At 38.6% G+C, this 20,852-nt stretch overlaps 1 protein-coding gene across 1 annotated transcript; it reads right to left on the bottom strand.

Moving 5' to 3' along the window:
• Nucleotides 1-61: 61 nt before the first annotated feature.
• On the bottom strand, nucleotides 62-19,415 carry LOC145771508 (protein flightless-1 homolog). Its single transcript, XM_082583203.1, has 28 exons — nucleotides 19,250-19,415; nucleotides 18,715-18,978; nucleotides 18,055-18,140; nucleotides 17,766-17,927; nucleotides 17,207-17,427; nucleotides 16,586-16,644; nucleotides 15,887-16,044; nucleotides 15,270-15,409; nucleotides 14,513-14,614; nucleotides 12,699-12,841; nucleotides 12,198-12,290; nucleotides 11,825-11,941; nucleotides 10,793-10,972; nucleotides 10,410-10,492; nucleotides 9,613-9,771; nucleotides 8,592-8,763; nucleotides 7,939-8,095; nucleotides 7,269-7,408; nucleotides 6,599-6,763; nucleotides 5,848-5,987; nucleotides 5,333-5,429; nucleotides 4,861-4,971; nucleotides 4,255-4,350; nucleotides 3,684-3,797; nucleotides 3,404-3,532; nucleotides 2,271-2,486; nucleotides 1,927-1,992; nucleotides 62-1,116 (listed from the first exon to the last, which is right to left on the bottom strand). Exons 1-28 carry the CDS (start codon nucleotides 19,307-19,309, stop codon nucleotides 1,000-1,002), a joined length of 3,747 nt encoding a protein of 1,248 aa, XP_082439329.1. The 5' UTR covers nucleotides 19,310-19,415; the 3' UTR covers nucleotides 62-999.
• Nucleotides 19,416-20,852: the final 1,437 nt, after the last annotated feature.

Raw genomic sequence — 20,852 nt, 5'->3', positions numbered from 1 at the left:
ACAATATCTGCTTTTCTAAACAGACCAACATTGTTGAACGATAGAATCTCATAGACAAGTTTATTTAAAGAGCATTCATTTAGCTATAGTTATAAACAAGTACACTTGTGCAATTTTGATTACAGGATGTTCGCTCAGCCAAGTTTAGAATTTTAAATCATAATAATAACAGCATACAAACAACGATGATATACAGTACAGGGCTACAGACCCATACAATGCGCTTAAGGGGTAGAATTGAAAGACAAACTGCAGATTATAATGTCGCTAACACGTGGTGCTTACGAAGATATAACAATTCTTCAGCCATCAAATCAGTTCATTTGTATGTTAATTCAACGTCTGCAGACTTTGAATCAATGTAAAAATAGCTTAATTTGCCGGCTGAGCAATACCAAGCGGCAAAATTCGTTTTTGATGACATTGATTCGACGTCTGGCAACGGATCTTGCTAGCTAGCTACGACTTTTAACAGAAGAGCAGCAGAAAACATAAATTCAACGTTGAACAACGTCACAATTAGAAGGCAGCCTTTAGTCACTTTACATCGATTCAATGCGCAGACATTAAATTACTGCAATGAGACAGAATATTTTATAGCCTATAGATGTCGCCAATGTGTTGCAAAAGTGACACCGGTGCTGTCACTTGTTTGAATGAGATTAGGGGGAGTCCCCTGAAAATACACTATATTTCGTGGTTCAGCCTCTAAAAGGTCAGTCTTGCCGCCAGCTAATCGGAGGCAATAACAGCTCGTAAATTTTGTCCTTTTTTGTTGATTCAACATTCGCAGATGTTGAATCTATTCAAAAGGACGGATTTAGTTAGATGGATTCCCAGACAGCAAATTAATCGTTTTACATTGATTCAAAATCTGCAGACGTTGAATAAATGTAAAAAACGGTTGTTTTGCTGTCTGGATTAGGGACAGTGATCGGAGCGAAATCATGACTTTCACACAGTGACGAGAAATTGGAGAATTTCAACTCGGGTGAAAGGTCATTTCGAGGGCACCCATCCGTGAAAGCAGCGGGTGAATTCCCAAGGTTCGTTGCCTTTTCGGACCAACCTCAGTCGACGCTTGATGCCTTTGCTCTTTAAGTGCTGGATGTAGACCTGAGGATGAAGAGAAGATTAATCTTCTCAACTTCTTTGGATTTAAATGATGCAAATGAAGACTAGCACAATTGTCTGAGTGCTGGAAATAGGCGTCGAACCGACGTCCTCTGGATCGTGAAGTGGACGCTCTAGCCACCTGGTCGCCATCTTTCCCACAAGTGTCAAGGCACAACAACGCAACGATATCAAATTTTATTTTGCGCCCATTGCGACAAAATATAGTATAGAATAGATGCAAAACAATAGGTAGCAGCAAAGGGCCGCAAGTTTCGAAAATGTACCATTAAAAAATCCCCTTCGAATTTTGGTAATTACAGAAGAAAAAAGAGCAATAGCAATGATGGGAATCAAACCCAGGTCAACGCAATGACTACCACCGCCCTAACCCTCCGCGCCAAGTCAGCCAGTGGCAAACCGATGAGTTACGGTAAGTTAGCTTTATTTGCCTTTTTTCTTTGTTGCTCAATGGGGATTTTTAATGGTACCTTTTAAAAAGTTGCCAAAGGGCCATGTGGTTTCGAGTCGGCTGCTACCTTTTTTGGCATGGCATTGAGCGACTTGCCAAGACACACCGCGTGCTTTTAAGCGTTGTCGGACCGATAGCCATTTGAGTGTCGCGCAGACGTTTTAACCACTCGGCCATGCAGCTAACAATCAGATCACGTGATCTCACACTTGCACAACATAACCTGGAACTGTTTGTTGGAAAGAATCATTCAATTAAGCAAAGTACTGTAATAGTGATATGACGTAATAATAGTGGTATGACGTATAAAATAGTGATTCGACGATAATGAAGCTACTTACGGAAGTTGTCTTCAGACTCAATTTAACCTCCACTTGACTCGTCTGTCCTCCGACCCACATAAAAACCTAAATAAAATTTCATCATTAGCATCAAGGACCACAGAATAGAACCTGTCGAAACGACTCCACATTGTTGTAAGATTCTAAGCAATGACTCCAGCATCGTTTTCATTCAGTTATTCGTGACTATATGTGCGCTAAGATAAACAAAAAATAAATAGAAAAGACTAAGGAAAAATTTGCCAATGTTCACAATGAGCCAACCGATTTTCTGCATTTCACATAACCTATTCATGTAACTAGCGTTTGACCGACATAGCAGTTATCATAACAAGCTTATCTACCGATTCGCCATTGTCTAGAAGCATTATGTCGTCATCGGCTAAGTCATCCTGGCAAAAGTCGGCACACTTCTCCGACACGGAAAAGTATCCTTTCTCGTTGGAACAGCGGAAAAGGCGGGCGTGGTGTAGATACTTGGCCTCGTCATCGTAATCGACAAATTTTCCGCCTAATCCCAACCAGAAGAAGTTCTCGGGTTCTTCTCCCTCGTTTATTATCTGAAGCATAGAATCAATCAGTTCTGTTTTTCTTCCAATAAAATCTGGCCTACTAGCCTACTATATCATGATTAGTGTTTACTCAGTGTTGCATCTTTATTATTATTACATCATTGTTTGTTAACCCCCAGAACGGTGTTCTATATGCTATTTTACCACTAGTTATCCATGTATTAGAATAGGTCATATCAATAATACACATGAATAATGTAATGCCGGCTTTCATGGTTCAATGCGAATGAAATACAGAACGAGAAAAATCAAGTTTGATGAGTTTATTGTGTTTATCCTAATTGGCACTTCATGGCTTGAACAACTGATTTACAATATCATTTGCACCTAATAACTTTCACTTACAATTATTATATTTACCACCACCATACAAAACCATAATAAATTTTAAAATTGAATTTGATTGACCAATGACCAATTGACCATGCTATCAGAAAATCTACTAAAAACCTCTTTGTAGGTTACTGGGATCAACATCAGTGAAAGTGAACTACAATATTGCGGAACACGCAGCAGAATATTCTATCATGAGTACATTTCATCAGTTGGGATTTCACAATGGCAAGTAAAAAATGAAATAATCCGACAAGACACTGAACCCTAACAATATCTTATTATTATTATTGTAACTGTCTCCGCCGCCAGTGTAGCCAAATCGTTTGGCATCCGCTGGCTTCGATCAGTCTTTCAACAAGGTTGATAGGATCTCCATTCTGTTTTGTCCTTTGCGATGTTTTGCAGCAGTTGTAATTCTATGTGAGTAACAATATCTTACTCACATAGAATACCAGATGGAGACTATTCATCAAAATCACAACTGATTTGAAGTGATAAAACTGTAGTGGAGACGAAAGCCAACTAACGGCACAGATTCATTGCTTCAAACCGTTTTCACATAAACCCACCTGGACACTGAACTTATCGCCGAATACTTCAGCAATCAGGTCTTCCATCATTCTTGCTTGACTGGCACTGGCCACCCTGCCTATCCAACCATACACAATGCCAGCACTGTCCGTGCTGTTGAAAGGAACCTGGAAACACACAATCGCCTCGTTTATATGAGACCACAGCGAAATGGCCTAGTGTATAGGCTTTTGAACTTTTCTAACTCCAGTACCGCTATCAACAGGTCTGGGCGTCTAGAACCACACCAGCTACTGTTAGTTAAAGTTGCCAACTTACTTTCAAGATGAAGCAGAACTCAGAGTTTAAGAACTTGGGGTTTGTTTCAATCTCAATGCATCGCGTTGTCAGGATGCCGCCGTTTGAACGGATGTGGTAGAATTGCGTTTGATCCTGAAAACGTAAAGATACCCATTATAACACGTTTTAAACTTCATTTTCGCAGTGTAAGAATCGGCAGGCTAGGAACACATTTCGCCAATAGTCGTCCAGTTTTTTTGCAGATATATTGATGAAGTTACACGACCCCACGACCATTACAAAATAAAATTGTCGACCGTACAATACATATGTAGACAATCAACAAGTTAAATCTTGCAAGTTGCACTTTATTTGAGCCTTCCACTAACAGTTTAACGGCTTTGGAATAGCGGTGTAGATCTGCATCGTAAGATATCAGGCTTGGCGCCAAATATTTTATTTGTGGCTTCGTCAAATTCATAGTTGCATCCTGTTTGAGAAGCAGTGGATTACAAAGTTGTTGATGTGATTTTGGTAGATCTACTCTTCTAGGACAACCTGTCAAGGATATGTTTCAGGTCTATGGTCGTGGTGTACCTCACATACATACCTCGACTTTACCAGCCTTGATCAAGGCGGCTTGCTTTCTGCTCCCGGTGGAAATGACAAACTTTTGATGGAAGTGAGACAGAAACTTGAGGTTTTCCTTCATAAAAGAGCCAGTGCAATTTAGCTAAACACTTATCTTGCCAACACAGACAGTTCGCATTCAACGCAACGAAAATATCATATAAAAAATGCATTAAATTTGTTCACAAACACACTACACCACTCGTAGAGAATAAGGCGTGCAGGTCAGATACAAACTTCTGTTAAAACTAAAAATCGGTGGTAACAAATACAGTAGATTAGTCTTCGCCTTGTTGGTCACATTTTATCAGTCCCGGCACACTTCCTGTAGTTTTCACCTGTTTGCATAATCCGTCAGTTCGCCTAATTCGTCACCTTTCTCTAATTCCCTTGAGGTGAAGAATTAGGTGAATTCTACTGTGATATACAGTATAAACATTAAACAAGCTAGACTGAAATTGTAACGCGATATTATTACATGTACTCAAATATAAACTACAGTGTAGTGTGTATAGTTATGAAGACTATAAAAGTAAAATTGAAGCATCTTTCAAATGCAGCAAGGTGCTGGGTAATTTTCGCTAACCTGTTGTTGTTTCATCTTCACAACCTCCAACTTTCCTGGGAACAATGCTTCAAACTTTTTCTGCAGGGTGAAGGTGAAAGTGAGCCACCCCATGTTGGTGGCTTCTCGCCCCTGAAATGTGAAGATTTCTGTCATTAAGATAGGGGTGGGATAAACTTTTCGACGGAGGAAAAGATAAATTTCAAAACATTAAGCCCATATCAGCTTTAATACAGAACTTGCCACCAATTTAAAAAACTAAAAATATGCTAAACACTAAACAGCATATGCTACAGAAGAAAAGTAAAAATTAGAATCCATCGGACGGGGAGGCATATTAACCTTATGTGTAATTGTATACTCAAGCATTTGTCATCTCAACACACTGCTAAGAGCTGCCAGTGAAAATTAAACCGAAGCCTTAAAAATCCCAAAATCTTGCTATTTACGTAACCAATTGAACTGAAGCAAACTGTCACAAATTCATCCTGACCTGCCAGAAGTAAACGATGCATTGGATGTCATCCTCCGGTTCCTCGCCTCCTTCTTCTGGAGTTTCTTCAGGGTCAACCTCTGGAGGAACCCAATACCTGCAAAACAAGGGATGACAAATAAACCTTTATTTAAAATCGGTTGTTTACACACACCTCTATGACGCAATAAAGTACTGCATAGAGTCGAGTAATCACAATGCAAGTCCTTGGCGACGAACCAGCATAAAGAACTGTTACTGGTCGATGTGTCATGCAAAGGATGCAAATAATATTTCTCTTTTGCCTCAGACCAGTCTACAAATAACCGAATGGAATGCATTTGTATGCAATGGAATGCATGGCAGCACTGGACAAAGCTGCACTCACCTGGCTTTCCATCATCTGCCCTGAAATCTGAACAATCATGTCTCATACGAAAGAAGAAATGCTGAGATGGATGCAAGAAACGGAAAAAGAAGAGAAGCCGGCCAACCTCTAAAACCAACGTACAATGATAGAGCAGCCAAGAGCCTACCTGCATAAAAAGACGTAGCAGTCTTTGGTATAAAATCTTCCAAATTCATCCTGTGGTAGAGAGACAAACTTCTTCCCTTCAAGGACAAACCCTTGCATCACATCCAAGTCTTCATTCCAGTCATCCATCAATTGCAGCGACTGAAAGAGAAATGCTGCGCTTTACAAAACTTGCTGACCCAGTATTATCAAATTTTAAACTATCTTTATAGATCACGATGTAAACCTAAGTTGCCAATCTCGGATGCTTTTGAACGTGAAGTTCAACAACAAACTCAAAGTGTTTTTACATAAAAGAACGCTCAGAAACGTTGTAGAGTTGAGAATGCACAATTTAACATGATCTCATCATCATACTTTCCCACTTCTTTGGTAGATAAGACCTGGCGTTTGTCCCCGCTAGCAGAGGTCCGCCAGTTCTGTAGCCCTTTAACATTATGAAAATCTTATGTAAGGGATCGAAAAAGACAAAGTAGCAAAACCAAATTTTGTGCGTTTTTAAATTTAACTTTTACCCAGATTCACACCACCTTTGTCATGCGGCGTAATTGTATGGTCTCGGTCAGTAGTTCAACCGGGAACAGGTTGGATTACCTATCTTGATGCTTCTCTTTTTAATATTGTACAATAAATATACAACATCTTATACATAATGCAACTACAAAAAAGCAAAGAAATGAGGTATACTCGTTAGAATAGAAACTATTTAAAATATTAAAAGGGGACATTCTTTATCTAAAACAATGGTCGACCTCATTGTCGGCCATGGGGGGCTGTCGAGGGAGGAAGATCGCTGAGAGGTCGATCTTGTTTTCCTTTGCGTCTTGCTTCACCACAGTCCCTTTGGCGCCTTCTGGTGTCTTTGTGTAGTCGACTTTCAATACCCCCGTCCAGTTCTTGAATCGGGACTTGAAAAGCTGAACATGAATTCAATATTAATCAAGCATACAGTCTTGGGAGAGTTGGCTTACTTGTACCACACACAGACAAGGCACAACAACACAACAGGGTTGAACATTATAAGAATATATCACGCATATTTACAAATGGTTTGAACAGCCGAACATTTTCTTCAAAGGTTAAGACGAAAACGTTCGACTGTTCAAATTAATAAACCAATTTGATACGATTAAAATTATATTTTGAGAGATTCTTAATCTTCAAGTGCAGTTCAACATTGTTTAAGTGGTGGCAATTAAATAAATTTTGCGATTTTATTGTTAAAAAGACTGAAGTGCATTTAAAAGTCCTTTTGTGGCGGATAATCACCAAAAAGTAAACCAACATTAGTTTCACAAACGTTCTTGTAAAAGTTCTCGTTTGCCGCAACAAGTAAGTTAATAACAAGCAGAACCACTGAATCTCGATTGATTCTGACAATCTTTGAGATTGCAGGACGTCCAACTAGAAGATAATCCTTACCACAGACTCCGTTCCTTCGAGTTGTTTTGAGACGATTGCAAAAGAGGGCCTGTGTATCATGGCCGCTAACTCATGGGCCAGCTTCATGGCAGCGGCCCGAACCAGTCTGGGGGACTTGCGACCAATCCACACAAATATATCTGTGGACAAACAGAGAAGTTGTACATAATGGACAACAGTGTATGCATTGCATACGCAATACTAACAGATTTAATTTTAACACAGCTTCTTAGATTTGAGCAAAGGCGTTTGTTTATTACCCAAACTCCATTCATTCAACGCCAATTTTTCAAAAAAGCGTTTAACCCGACCAGCAGGATTAAGCCAAAAACTTGTTGCCCCTCACTCGGTCTCGGCATCCAACAAATGTATAACTGTATCGTTTTCTAACGAGGCTACAACGTTGCTCAGAAAACACTGTAATTAGTTCTATTGGTTGGCCTTGTTATTGCATGATAAACGAAAATGTTAGAATCTTATTCAACTCTGTTCTTTTTTTGTTCAAAGTTATACTAACATGTTATTGTGAAGAAACACGAATATCACAAAACTTTCTCAAACTAATGTGCTGGCTATCATCTATTTACGGTAAAGAAACCTTTTGTCGCACTAAGGTATGTTACGATACAAAAATTTGAAATAAAACAACAAACGCGCATTGTAAACGCACCCGTGTGGGAATCTAGGACGTAAACTTGCTTGGTGTCGAGTAATGTGTTCAGGAGGCGTTTGCTGGGAACTATCTCGGGGCTGGGCTTCACCTTGTGTTCGGTGAGTAGCTGGTACCTGACCTGGGGAAGCTCCAGATAACCCATTCCCAAATTAACCTGAAAAAGAGGGACAATGGGACATAGTGGTTCTTTCTACAAACGGTGGCATCCGGACAAAGCACATCCGACCGACCAGATGACATTGTGTGGTCATATCTCCAATTGGTGTGTCATAGTGAGCTCCCGACTCTTCAACGCTTAATGACCTACCCATCTTTCAACATTATGGTGAGGTGGATGAGGCGTTTGATTTCCAATCATGCGATTCGAGTTCGACTCTCGGCTTAACTGGTTGTTAAAACACATCGCTCACTTCTATCTAGACTCTAGAGTGTAGCAAATTGTTTGGGCGTAGTTGCTGAAGGAAAGGCGGCCGAGTAAAAGGAACTAATCAAAGCCACCCTACTCTCGTTACTGCCGAGTATAATGAAAACCTTATCTTCTTAACTATTAAACGATAATCTCGCTAACAAAGAGTGAGCATGCTGGGCGAAGGGAGTTTTCTTAAGAGAAAAAAAAATGCAAAGGTTGGGCAACACTGTCGCAAAAGTACCTTGTAGAGAATCGGTTTGCCTCCCTTGAACTTGGTGACGTCAATTGGTTCAATCTCGTCAGGGATTCCCCCGAACAGGTGCCAGAAGTCGTACTCCTCGTCGCCTTGGTAAGCCATTACTATCTCTGCCTGGTTCTTGCGTTCGTCTTTGTTTATCTTCTCAGCGATCAGCCTGTTGAGTTTATCAATTGTTTGCAAACAATTTAGGTTGGAGTAAAAAAAAAAAAATTTTTGTATCAAAAATCCAGATGTCTTAAACGTGGCGTTAAGGCGTAAAAACAACTTTTAGTGATTTTGGTCATCTACCACCTGCACTCAGGTGGCTAAATTCCTCCAAAGGTCATGTGACCTCCTAAATAGGCAAAATCTCATAACTTTCAAACCGATCAAGCTAGAAAGTTGCTGGTATAAAATGCTCAGAAGGTCCATGTTTATATCTGCTTTTATGCAACATCGACTTCTAAAGGTATCACATCGACGACAAATTGGCAAAAACACAATTTGCCTGAGATATCAACTCAAATATGAAAAAATAATAATTGTTGCTTGTTCAGGTGTTTGTTTGTGTTTTAGGAGGTCACATGAACTTTCGGGGCATTTACCCACCTGGATGCAGGTGGCCAAAATCACTTTGAGTCGTTTTCTAGGCCTACAAGCCACTTTTAGGACGTCTGATTTTTTAATATGATAAAAAAAATTCTCTTTTTACTCCACCGTGGATGAGCATTACGTGCCTAGCCTGCTTTAAATTCAGTTAAAAACTGACCAACGCTACAACTACTAAGCACAACCAGTGGTTTGTGTTATGGTAGAACCTTTAGGTCTTAGGCTTAAGATTTAACATAAAAAGCAAAGGAGGTGTGACGCAAACCGTGTATGATACAAATAAAGACACGTGCTTTTATATTTCTACATGCAGCTACTCCTTATTGTCTGTTATGCTTTCAAAGCTAGCAAATTTTAAATAGAATCCGACTTAAACTGTCAGAGAAAATAACTGAATAACTAAAGGAAATCTGACCTGGCCTTTGACCTTTTGACCCCCTTTGCCAGTCCACCGACCCAGACGAAGATGGTCATTCCGTTGTCGAGGATAAGAACCTCGTGGGGATTGAGTGACGACACATCCAGGGGGATTGGGAATGGGGTAATGGTACGCTTCCCGTACAAACCATACAACCTGGATCGAAAATACATTATCATCACGTACGCCATGCTTCCGGCTGGCAAAATCCATCCTCTTTAGACCGATTCAATCAATGTGAACAAAACATATTTTTCTACGTAGGTTAGTTTGTTTGAAACTATAGATCAATCCCTAAAAGTCGCTATAGTTGAAACAAATGGCAATGAAACCACGGCGATGAGATTGCTTTCAGCTCTCATAGAACAGACAATCGTTTCTTTACTTCGGAAAGAGAAAAATTATTGGAACACCTGGTCAATCCTGGGTCAACCTAATCAAAAAAAGTCCAGGGATACATAATTTAGGTTCAGTAAACGTTTCGAAAACTAGACTGTTTTCATCTTCAGAACTATTAAATAAAAACAAACAGAACTGAAGATAAAAACAGTTTGATTTATAAAACGTCCCCTGAACATGAGCAATGAGCATAGTATCTACGTTTTGTTTCTGTACTATTACAGAAAACCTACATACGAACAATTCATGGCATTAACCAGTAATAACCACGTTATGAATATACTAAAGAATGGGCTTGAAACGATGAAACGTATTTAGCTTTTGTTAGTAGCAACATTATAAATTTTGGTGGCTGTAACCTTGAACTATAAAGGCAAAAGACAGAGTGATCGCACCTGGCCGTGTAAGTGGTAGGCTCCACTGAGTAGAAGCCGCTCATGTTTCCTCCAGCAATGTAGGCAATGTCGTTGTGGAAGAGCTGGTGAAGATTAAGGTCAAAAATCGTTAAACACACCTTGCATTTAGAATATAAGTTTATTGCTTTTGAGATAAGATTGATGCGCATGAAAATGTAACAATGTGGTGTGCAGACATGCGCATTCCATATACTATCTTACTCATAGTCATAAAGAACAAACCAATGACTGTTTCCAATGACAACTGAGTTTATGTATAGTTTGTTTGCAATTCTACCAATAATCAACACAGTGTACATTTTACATAAACTTTTATCTTATTTTCTTTGATTTCGATACAATCTTTCACTTTAACATTATACCTCCAGAAATTCTTCGGATTCGTCTCCCATCTCTTCCCTATGTGTCCTTCCTCCTGCTCCCAGCATGTTCCGGAGGTTGACTGAATGGATGGCGGCGCAGGCTTTCTTATCAAGGGATGTCTCTTGACCTATCCAGTAATAAATCTCCCAATTCAAGTTCCCAGCTTCGTCCATTGTGGTCTGGTAACAATCAACAAAGAAATTCGTCGCTCATGCAAATGCTCAGTAAGTGGAAACAAAATGCAATTTGCATATTATTATTAGGGGTGGTCGGCTTTTTTGCGCATGCGCGTAGTCATGCGCACAAACCGAAATGACCACCTTTCCGTGTTTTATGATGAAACCAAAACCAGAAAAACTGTTTGCAGCTGTCTTGCAACATTATTAACGTGTTTTAGTGCAGTAGCAAATAATATTTGAACTTTAAATGTCACAAACAAAAATTGACCTCAATGCAATCCAAGGCAATTTGACGCAAAAAGTAATTTTCAAGGGAGGAGGAGGTTTGGAGGGAAATTTCAATTTTTTTCCAGAGGTCTTAAAATGTCCTGTTGTATCCTAAAATCAGGGCTAAAGTTGAAATTAAAATTAACCCCCCCCCCCCATTATTATTATGCAACTTTTCCTTCTCAATAACATTGAGAAACTGGAACAGAGGTTAAGAGACACCAGCGTCTGCTACATCAGTTAAATATTTAAATTTTGTTTTGATAAGAACTTGATAAAACAAACTGAACGAAACTACGGTCCCTGAGCTAGAGGTGAAATAATGGTCTACCAGTGATAACTATCAACTCAAGCTGGACTACGAAAAGTAGTCCAGCCGGCACATTGTACAGTGTTCAAACTTTACAAAGAGGCCATTGCCTGAAAGACCATTTAAACAAGGTGTTGGAGAACAGATGAAACAGATGAGATGAGATTTTTGCACCAAGCAATGCTTGCTAAAATACAGGAAATTGGAGGAAGAATGGATATTGAATAGGCACTGTGGTCGAATTATTTTGTCACAAACTTTGTCTAATGACTTACACTGAGCACGATGTAGCAGTCAGCGACGTAGAACTTCCCGTAGTAAGCAGAGTCTTCCAAAATCACCGGATAGAAGTTCTCGATCTGCCAAATGGTCAGGCCGGGAAACTGGCCGATCTGTCCAAGAATGCCAAAACTTAAGATCTATATATATATTTTAATGTATTTTCTACCCAAAAACGTTCAACAGGTTTTTTGGCTGCATGAAACGGAGCTACTGTATTTTCAAAGTACAAAATCTTTGCACGAAAAGCACTCCCCTGACCCATAAGTCGCAGTTTGTAATGTTCAAAGCATTATATAATATCCTTCAGACATGGATTGAATAGACACACGATATTGCTCAAAACAGACAACGCCAGGTGATACAAACCTCATCAGTGAAGACCTCACTGTAGTCTAGGTCAGGTTTATGCAACGATTCGTCCCACTTCTTCCCTGCCTTCGTCATTTCTGCGCTTGTATCCTGAACGGGAAATAAGATGCAAACGAAAAGAGAAAGTCAATATATTGAAAAACATAAATATCCATTTAGTTTATCCACAATATAAGATATGTTTTTCAAACACATACCTTGACAGCAAATCACTCATTACATTGATTCAACGTCTGCAGCGGTTAAATCGATGTAAAAAGCGACTGATCTGCTGCATGGGTAGAAGATGTGTATAAACTGAAATTAGCACAAAGTCCAACATTTCGATGTATTTTTATAGTTATAATGCTGTTTAGTTGCATAACAGTTTCGAAAATTGCGTCAACGTTTGTTGGTCATACAATAATTCCCTCCGTGGAAGTGGGTTTAACCAAACCTAGTTAATGGAACAACACGTTGGATCAATGTAAAAAATAGTTTTGTAATTCAAGTTTAAACCTCAGCGTCTTCTGTCATTGCGTTTTTATCTTGCGCCACTTCCGTCATCCCACGCAACACTTTCTGCGCCTGCGAGTCGGCTGCTTCACGACGTCGACGTAAGTTACGCAATTTGCGTGCCATTGCTGCGTCCTTTGGATGACCTGTGTCAGATGCACGGAGACGTCAGATGGTGGTTTCTTAACAACAACGGACAAACAACAATAAGCATAGATGATATTTTCGATACTATATGTTGCTATCAGTGTGAGTCAAGCTGCATCCGAAGAAAACTCTCATAATAAAGCATTGTAATAACAAACTTTTTTAAGCTTATATTCTTCTATCGAATCTTCTAGATTTGGTTGATACATCACAGATCGGACACATTCTTGTGCGACGGAGTTGTATATTGAATTGTATCAAAACTTATATTAATTCAGTTTTTCAGTCATATTTATCAAAAACACTCTTTTAAAAGCAACACTTCGTCAAAATGTAACCACTTTTAAGTTATAATGTATCAAGCTATGACCTTCTGCTCAACTAAACGCTCAACTTTTTTCAAAACTTTTCTGTCTTTACAACGACGCACAAACCTCTCGGGAATTTCCAAATACTTACAGTTGCACTTTCTTAACTCAATCTTTAGTGATACAATGAAGTATATGTTAACAAATATAACGCTTGCTGACCGGGTAAGTATAAAGTATGGAAGAGAGGCATTTTATAACATAATAATGTTATCGTGATTCAGGCTTCGATCAACAATTATGACGTTTTTTTCAAAGGTTGCCATGTTCCGTTGCAACAATCGCAGCGCTGCACTCTTTCACATTCGTGTTGATTCAACGTCAAGAGAGGTTAAGTCAATGAAAAAGCATCAAATTGGCACACGAGTTTGCATTCTGTAAAAAGAGCGCAAGAAAAACAGCAAACAAGCTATTGCAGGCAACACGCAAACTCATCATCATCATCATAATCCATCGTCGGTTTGTTCCCCACTAGTGGGGATGGCCGATTGTTTCCGCGCAGCAATTGTTTTAATCCCTTTTCTCCATTTCACCCTGTCCCTTGCATCTTCCTCCTTCAGTCCGACTTTTTTAAATTCATCCTTCACTTATTGTTTCCACGTTCTTCTTGGACGACCGCGTTTCCTCTTCCCATCCACCTTTAGATCTAGTGCCTTTCTAAGAAAACTTCCTTCCTCCCTCCTTATCACATGTCCATTACAATCTTACTCCATTTGCCCTTGCCAGTTGGTCTATGGTCTCTCTCATCTCTAGCATATCCAACAATTCTTCAGTCCCTTTTTCCCTTCTCGTTTTCACCCCACACATTGCTCTCACCATTGACCTTTCCGTTCTTCTCAGGACTGCCAGTTCACTCTCTCTCAATACCCATGTCTCGCTACCATATAGCATTACAGGCCGCACACAGCTCCGATATACTTTTCCTTTCATCCTTAGTGAAAATTTTCTGCCATGCAACATTTCCCCACATTCCCTGAACTTTGCCCAGCCCAATCTTGCCCTTGTTGTCACCGCTGCTTCACATCCACCACTTTCATTTATCCGATCACCCAGATAACAGAAGTCTGTCACTGTTTCGATGTCACTGTTTTCGAAACTCTGTTAACATTTTATATAACACAGGAAAAATGGACATGTTTAAAAAAAATGTTATGTTTTTGGGCCAACAGTAGCTCTACTACAAGCAGTACCCGCTGACAGAATCCGTCCTGTTTGAATCGATTCAATGTCTGCAAACTTTGAATCAATGTAAAAAGAACCGATTCAGTTAGCTGAGTGTTAGCTCATTCCTGATCAACATACTTGAAGCCTGCTGAGAGGAGCCCGGCGCCACTACGCCAATCAAACGAAGCTGGTTTTGAAGAGAGAAGTCGATGTTGTAGACTTTGTCGTTGTCTTCATTGACTGAAAGCAAATTAGTCATTTAAAGATTCGATTGAGTTGCTCAAGTACTGCACAAGGAAGGATGTAGAAGCTGTGGAGTTGAATGAACAGGATGCTCTTGACACTGAATTACCAGTGGCGTACACAAGGTTTGGTAACCGGTGGGGGGGGCATTTAATTCAATTTGACATTTTTTACAAAGAATAACACTTTAACATCTTATACTATAATGAGTATAGCCTGTTATTTTTTTTATGAGAAAGGGGGGTGGCCCAATCCCGCCCTCCCTTGTGTACGTCACTGCTTATGGTAGCCTACTGTGGAGGACGAAAGTCCACGCTGACGATAGAACATCGTGAAATTAAAGCTAAAAGAATTGAAGTCTTCCCTTTTAAAAATATTCTTTTGACACAAAACAAAATTTATAACAACAGGAAAATGTCTCCTGAAGTCGTAGAAACTTTTTTATAACACGAAGAATTAAAGTTAATAGCCTCGTTCTCAACTGGCATCGAGTGTTCAACCGTCAACCACACATCCTAGTAGACTACCAAGATGGAAATCGTAAGGTCTCTGGTTCGAGGCCCACGTGTATGTGTTTTGAGAAAAACATTTAAAGACACGCTTGAATGTAGTTTTGCTATTAAGGAATCTGGATCAAGAACCGTTGATTTACTTGGAGCGGGCTTGGGAGGCATCACCAGGTTGGGATTGTTCCTCACATCAAGGAGCTTCAGATCAGTGAGCAGATGGACCGCGTCGGGCATTGTCACCAGTCTGTTGTTTGTCAGAACCAACTTCTTCAAACGGATGCACCTGCAATGACACGTGGTAAACAATAGAGTAAATTTGTGTTCTTTCAACAGCAATAAAGATATTGTCCATTCTTTAAATTAAAAAAGATACGAAATATTCAGGCGAGGTCAGACCTTATATTTAACATTTTGTGAGAATTCAAAAATTAATGGCAAAATTTTCGTTTCTTTTGATTTGGCGTATCTTGATTCACATTTTCAGAATGAAGAAAAAATAGCACAGAATCTATTTGAAAACATCATACACCCAAAACACAAATCAAACGATTTTACTTTAACGAGATTGAAAAGTGTTTCATCCACCAGTTAGTTACTGTCTATTCATCAAAAGTAATTGTTTTAATAAAATAAAGACAGAATTGCTGCATTATGAAATTAACCCCGTTATGCTTCAGATAAAGTTCTTCAAAGCAAACAACTCCATAGAATAGCAGGAAACTTTAATCAACTTTACACAATAACAAATTCAGTCAGTCACCTGCATAAACTCTCTGGCACCAACTCGAGGTTGTTGTTTGCCGCGCAAAAGCACTCAAGCGAGACCAGCTTCCCAATGCTGGCAGGAATACCTTCGAAATCAAGCTTGTTGTCGTTAATGAAGAGGCGGCGGAGACACTGCATCTTGCACAGAGACGTCTGTGGTACAAAAATTGTAAAGTAAAGTCGTGCTCTGTATGCAGAAGCATGTCCATTGTCGGTGGTTCGTTTCTCAAGATAGTGATTGGATGAAAAACACAAGTAGGTAAAATCGTCATGACCAAAGCAGCCATAAGGGGAATATACCCACTCAATCAAGTACCGCAGTCCTTGATTCGCACGAATCAGCTTCGTAGTGATCAAAACTGCGTGTGCACTTTAGCTTTGGCTGCACAAAAACAAAATATTATCAAAATTATTCTTGAGATTTTTTTAAATGCAAATGTGAAATTGCATACTCTATGTTAATAAACCTCCAGCTTTTGAACATAGGCCCAGTCCCAACTGCACATTTAAGAGACGCTTCTCAGTGCCAAAGAGTTTTGAAGATTGGGCATTGAAGTTGCAGCCCTTCAATGAACCGTTACGCCACTCGGTGCATTTTAAGAAAAGCCAGCTTCCCCGAGTGGTCAAACAACAAAAAATTGAAATTAGGCTCAGAATTTGTGATTGTGGCACGAAAAACTGATTGTTTACTTACAGGCAGCGAGGTCAGCTGATTGTTGGACAGGTTTAGCGTCTGCATCTTGGTCCATGTATCTGTAACAGCAGTGACAGATCGCGAAAATGCATTGAAAAATATTTACAATAAAATAACCAGGCAGCAAACATATTTCTAACGCACTCCTTTTGAAACAGGTATATTTTTGAAATATACCTGTTTCAAAAGGAGTGCGTTAGAAATACAAATAAGTCTGCAGTGGAGTAAATATGCAAAAGTCAATTGTGCCAGCTGACAGAGAAAATAAAATTGAAAATAAAAGCTAATTAAAATCTTCCATGACCACCTAGTCAACTAATATTGCCAATGACTAAATAGGATGCGTGGTTGAGTGATGAAAGCATCCAAGCAATGTTCAAAGTGAGTTCAACATCCATTGAGAGCATGCAGCTGCGTCTCGGCACTTGGCAACGCATTAAATAACATGCATCAAGTTTGACACAAGGATCGGTTTCTTTCCCGCCACTTAATCTAAATCTTTGGCCGCTTAAAATGACTAAAACAACAATTTAATGCTTGAAAAGGGGGATGACAATTTAAAGCTAAAAAATGAGAAACATTATTTGTATAGCTCGAAAAATAAAAAATTAAACCATCTACCTATGATGAGTGACAATTCCTCTATTTCATTATTTGACAGGTTGAGTCGTTCCAACATTGATAACGTGTACAGTGCGTTGGGTACTTGAGTCAACTCGTTGTATGACAAGTCAACGTCAACCAAATTTGAGAGCATGTTCAGATTGGTTGGGAAATTGTTGATGGTACGCTGGGTATTCCGAAGATGCAAGGTAGTCACCGATTGCATCGAAGGAAGCTGCCTGAAAGTGATATACAACTGTGTCAATAAATGTTAAAAAACATGCGAATGCTGGGAATCTAGCCCGCAAGAGATGCGGAAAACGAAAACGTTCTTATGGGAAAGAATTCTAATATACAAGCAAATGCTTATTATGGTCACCACCCAAACAACGAGCCTTTGTGAAAGATATATCACCGATCCTAATATACATTAAAAAATAAAAGAAGTGAGTCATTAAAAACGTTATTTCCAAACAACAATGCAGCATCGTCACCAGTCGCCATCTCCCCTTGCATCAGATTGCGCATCAACATGGGTTATAAGCACTATGTGTGGCCACAAATAACACTACAATACCTCAGCTGTGCATGGAGCAAAGGATTGTCGTTTAAAATAAGAGTTTTTAAATGAACCAATCTCCTCATTTGTGGTGGCAGCGACTCAAGTTTGTTGTTGCTCAGATCCAAGTGCATGAGATCGGTTAGATTGATGAACAGCTGGGGTGGAATAGATTCGATTCTGAACACAGAAAGAACGTGGAAGTTATACACAGATTTTAATGATAAGCCTTTATTTTAGCCAAGCTTTTGCTGTCTTAGAAGCGATTTAATGCAAGAAATACAAATTATAAACTTTCATAACTTACTGATTGTAGCCAAGGTTCAAGACAAGTACATTTCTCGAGTTTTCCAAATCAGATGGAATCGTTGTTAACAAGTTGTGACTCAAGTCCTAAACAAAAGTCTAAATCAATTTGGAAAAGCTAACATTACCACTGTATTCTATTAGCATTGTTGTAAAACCCATTCATGTGAGCATTGAGAAAACACAACTTAATGCATATCTCATGATTAGATGCCCTTAAACCTTATTCATAATAAAGTTAAAATGGATTTGTTTGTGCCAAGATGATTGAGAAGACTTTTTTCACGTTTAAGGTAGACATTTTAACAATAATCATTTCAAGAAGAAACATTTCAACAAACATTCATCAAGCACATAAAAACTTTCGAAATATTGTTAGTACAAAAATTTCAACAAATCAAGATTGTTTCTACCAAGGAAGATGACACCTATGTAAGTGGTTTCAAACAAAATGGTGATTATGGTATATTATAAATTACATTGCTATAGTTTGATTGTTTTCTTTTTGTAATGATTTTTAGGTTTAGTAAACACCTGTAAATTTATTGATACAAAAATCACGCGCAGGAATAAGAATTTTCATGAGAAGATTATTGTTAAATAAAATCTATTACAAAACGAATCTACGTCCATCAAACATTAAAACCCTTTTGTTGCCTACCAAAGTAGATAAGTCCTCCAAAGAAAAAATATCAGATGGAATGGAAGCATCCTTTAGTCGGTTGTGGCCGGCCTTGATCGCTTTCAATCCAGGAAGTGAGCCAAGGTCACCATGCAGTGCAGTCAACTCGTTTCTTGAAACCGACAGTTCTTCAAGTTTCTTCAAAGTCGCCAGTTCCTCTGGCAAGTAGCACAGTCTGGTTCCATCTAGATTTAACCAGCGCAAACCAGTCATGTTACGAGTCTTGTCAGGAAAAAGGCCACCCTGAAATACAGCAATAAACAATGCAGCAGTGGAAAATGCAATTAAAAAGGAAAGATGCATATTTACGCTAGCTGTTGTGGAAAGGTATATTTTGATAGTATTTTCTTGTTTCTATGTTTTGATATCATACTAATCTGAGAGCACGGGTAAATAACTGGAATGTTAACAATATTTATTCATTAGGTAGTTCATCACCTCTTAATTATTGAACACAGTTAATGACAGTCTACCATTAACCTTAAAATGCAAACTAAAATCATAACATGCCAACCTTAAAATCATATTTAGTGAGGTCTATCCCTCGAACAAATGGTAGAACTCCGGCAGCCATCAGTGGAAATAGATAGCTTTACTTCATCAAGTAGTATGAGCAGCAAGGTGCACTGTAGCTTATATTGCAACACTATATAGGAGATGTTAATATCAGGAACCTATCAAGGAAACTATACAAAGCATCACAAAACACAATTAAAAGAGACACTAATGACCAAGGGCAAGTTTCTGATTTGAATTGTTTGATGTCTGTTTTGTAAAAAAATTGTGAAACGGAACGTTACAATATTGCAAAAAAAAGCAATTTAAATAATTGCAATGATGATGTTCATATTTGCTTACAGCGAAGTCAATCAAACAAAGAAAAAAAAATAGAAAAAAGGTAAAAAGCACATAAAAAGGAATGCTGATGATTCATATTTTAGCAGCAATTGGTTTGAAAAGATTATCTACACTTCAACTAAAGGGTCTGCTACTATTCGGCTAGTCCGATTGGGCTAGTCCGATTCGGCTAGTCCGATTGGGCTAGTCCAATTGGGCTAGTGCGATTGGGCTAGTCCGATTCGGCTATTTCCCTTTTCGGCTACAGCCCGATTCGGCTAGTCCGATTTGGCTAGTCCGATTCGGCTAGTCCGATTGGGCTAGTTCCCTATTTGGCTACAGTCTTTATCAGTTAGTTCCCTATTCGGCAATTTTTTGAAAATCAAAAGATAATCCTTCTGTAATCCAACAAAATCCTTCTCTAAATCCAACGACGCCTTCTGTTTATTTAGAGAATTTTGTATTTTATTCCACAATATGGTTTCTTTTGCATTCCGACAAAGAAAAACAAATTGAAATGAAATTTAGCGAAAAATGTTTGAACTATTAAATTGAACTGTTTGCTCACATAAAATCGACAACGATGCTTTCTGTTTATTTAGAGAATGTTGTATTTTATTCCACAATATATTTTCTTTTATATTTGAAATAATCGAAGCTTTAAATGAGTGGGGTTTACACCTAACCACTGAGATCTTTTTTATGACACCGGAAACATCTCTAGTGATATGGTACGTTCCATATTCATAACTTTACCAAAGAAAACCGGAGCAACAGAATGCTCACTCCACAGAACAATTAGCCTTGTGAATCATTTAACAAAGATCTTATTCCGAATCATGATGATGAGATTGAGACCAAAACTAAAATCGGAAATTTTAACAGCACAGTTTGGAATTGTTCAAAACAAAGGGACCACAAAAGGAATTTTTACATTAAAAATGATAACAGAGTATGTCCGATTCTTCTGTGTATTTAGAGAATTTTGTATTTTATTCTACAATATCGTTTCTTATGCATTCTTGCATTTTATCCAGTGTTTACCTTTGAGTGCCTTCCCAGACGGCAAAATCCGTCATATTTAAAAATTAAAAATGACGAATTTTGTTGTCTGGGTTAGTTCAAAATATGTTTTTTACATCAAAACAACATTTTTCATTATTAACAATAGAGGTTAATGAGATATATAAATTGAAGTGTTTTGTTAGTTGTTCGAATGTGTTATTGTTCAAAATACATGTAAAAACTTACATACGAGTTATTAATTACGGAAATAGCAT

Source organism: Aplidium turbinatum, chromosome 6 (genome assembly GCF_918807975.1).
Source record: "Aplidium turbinatum chromosome 6, kaAplTurb1.1, whole genome shotgun sequence".
Lineage (NCBI taxonomy): Eukaryota > Metazoa > Chordata > Ascidiacea > Aplousobranchia > Polyclinidae > Aplidium > Aplidium turbinatum.
Note: the sequence above shows the minus strand (reverse complement) of the source record. Positions and strands in the feature narration are given on the sequence as shown.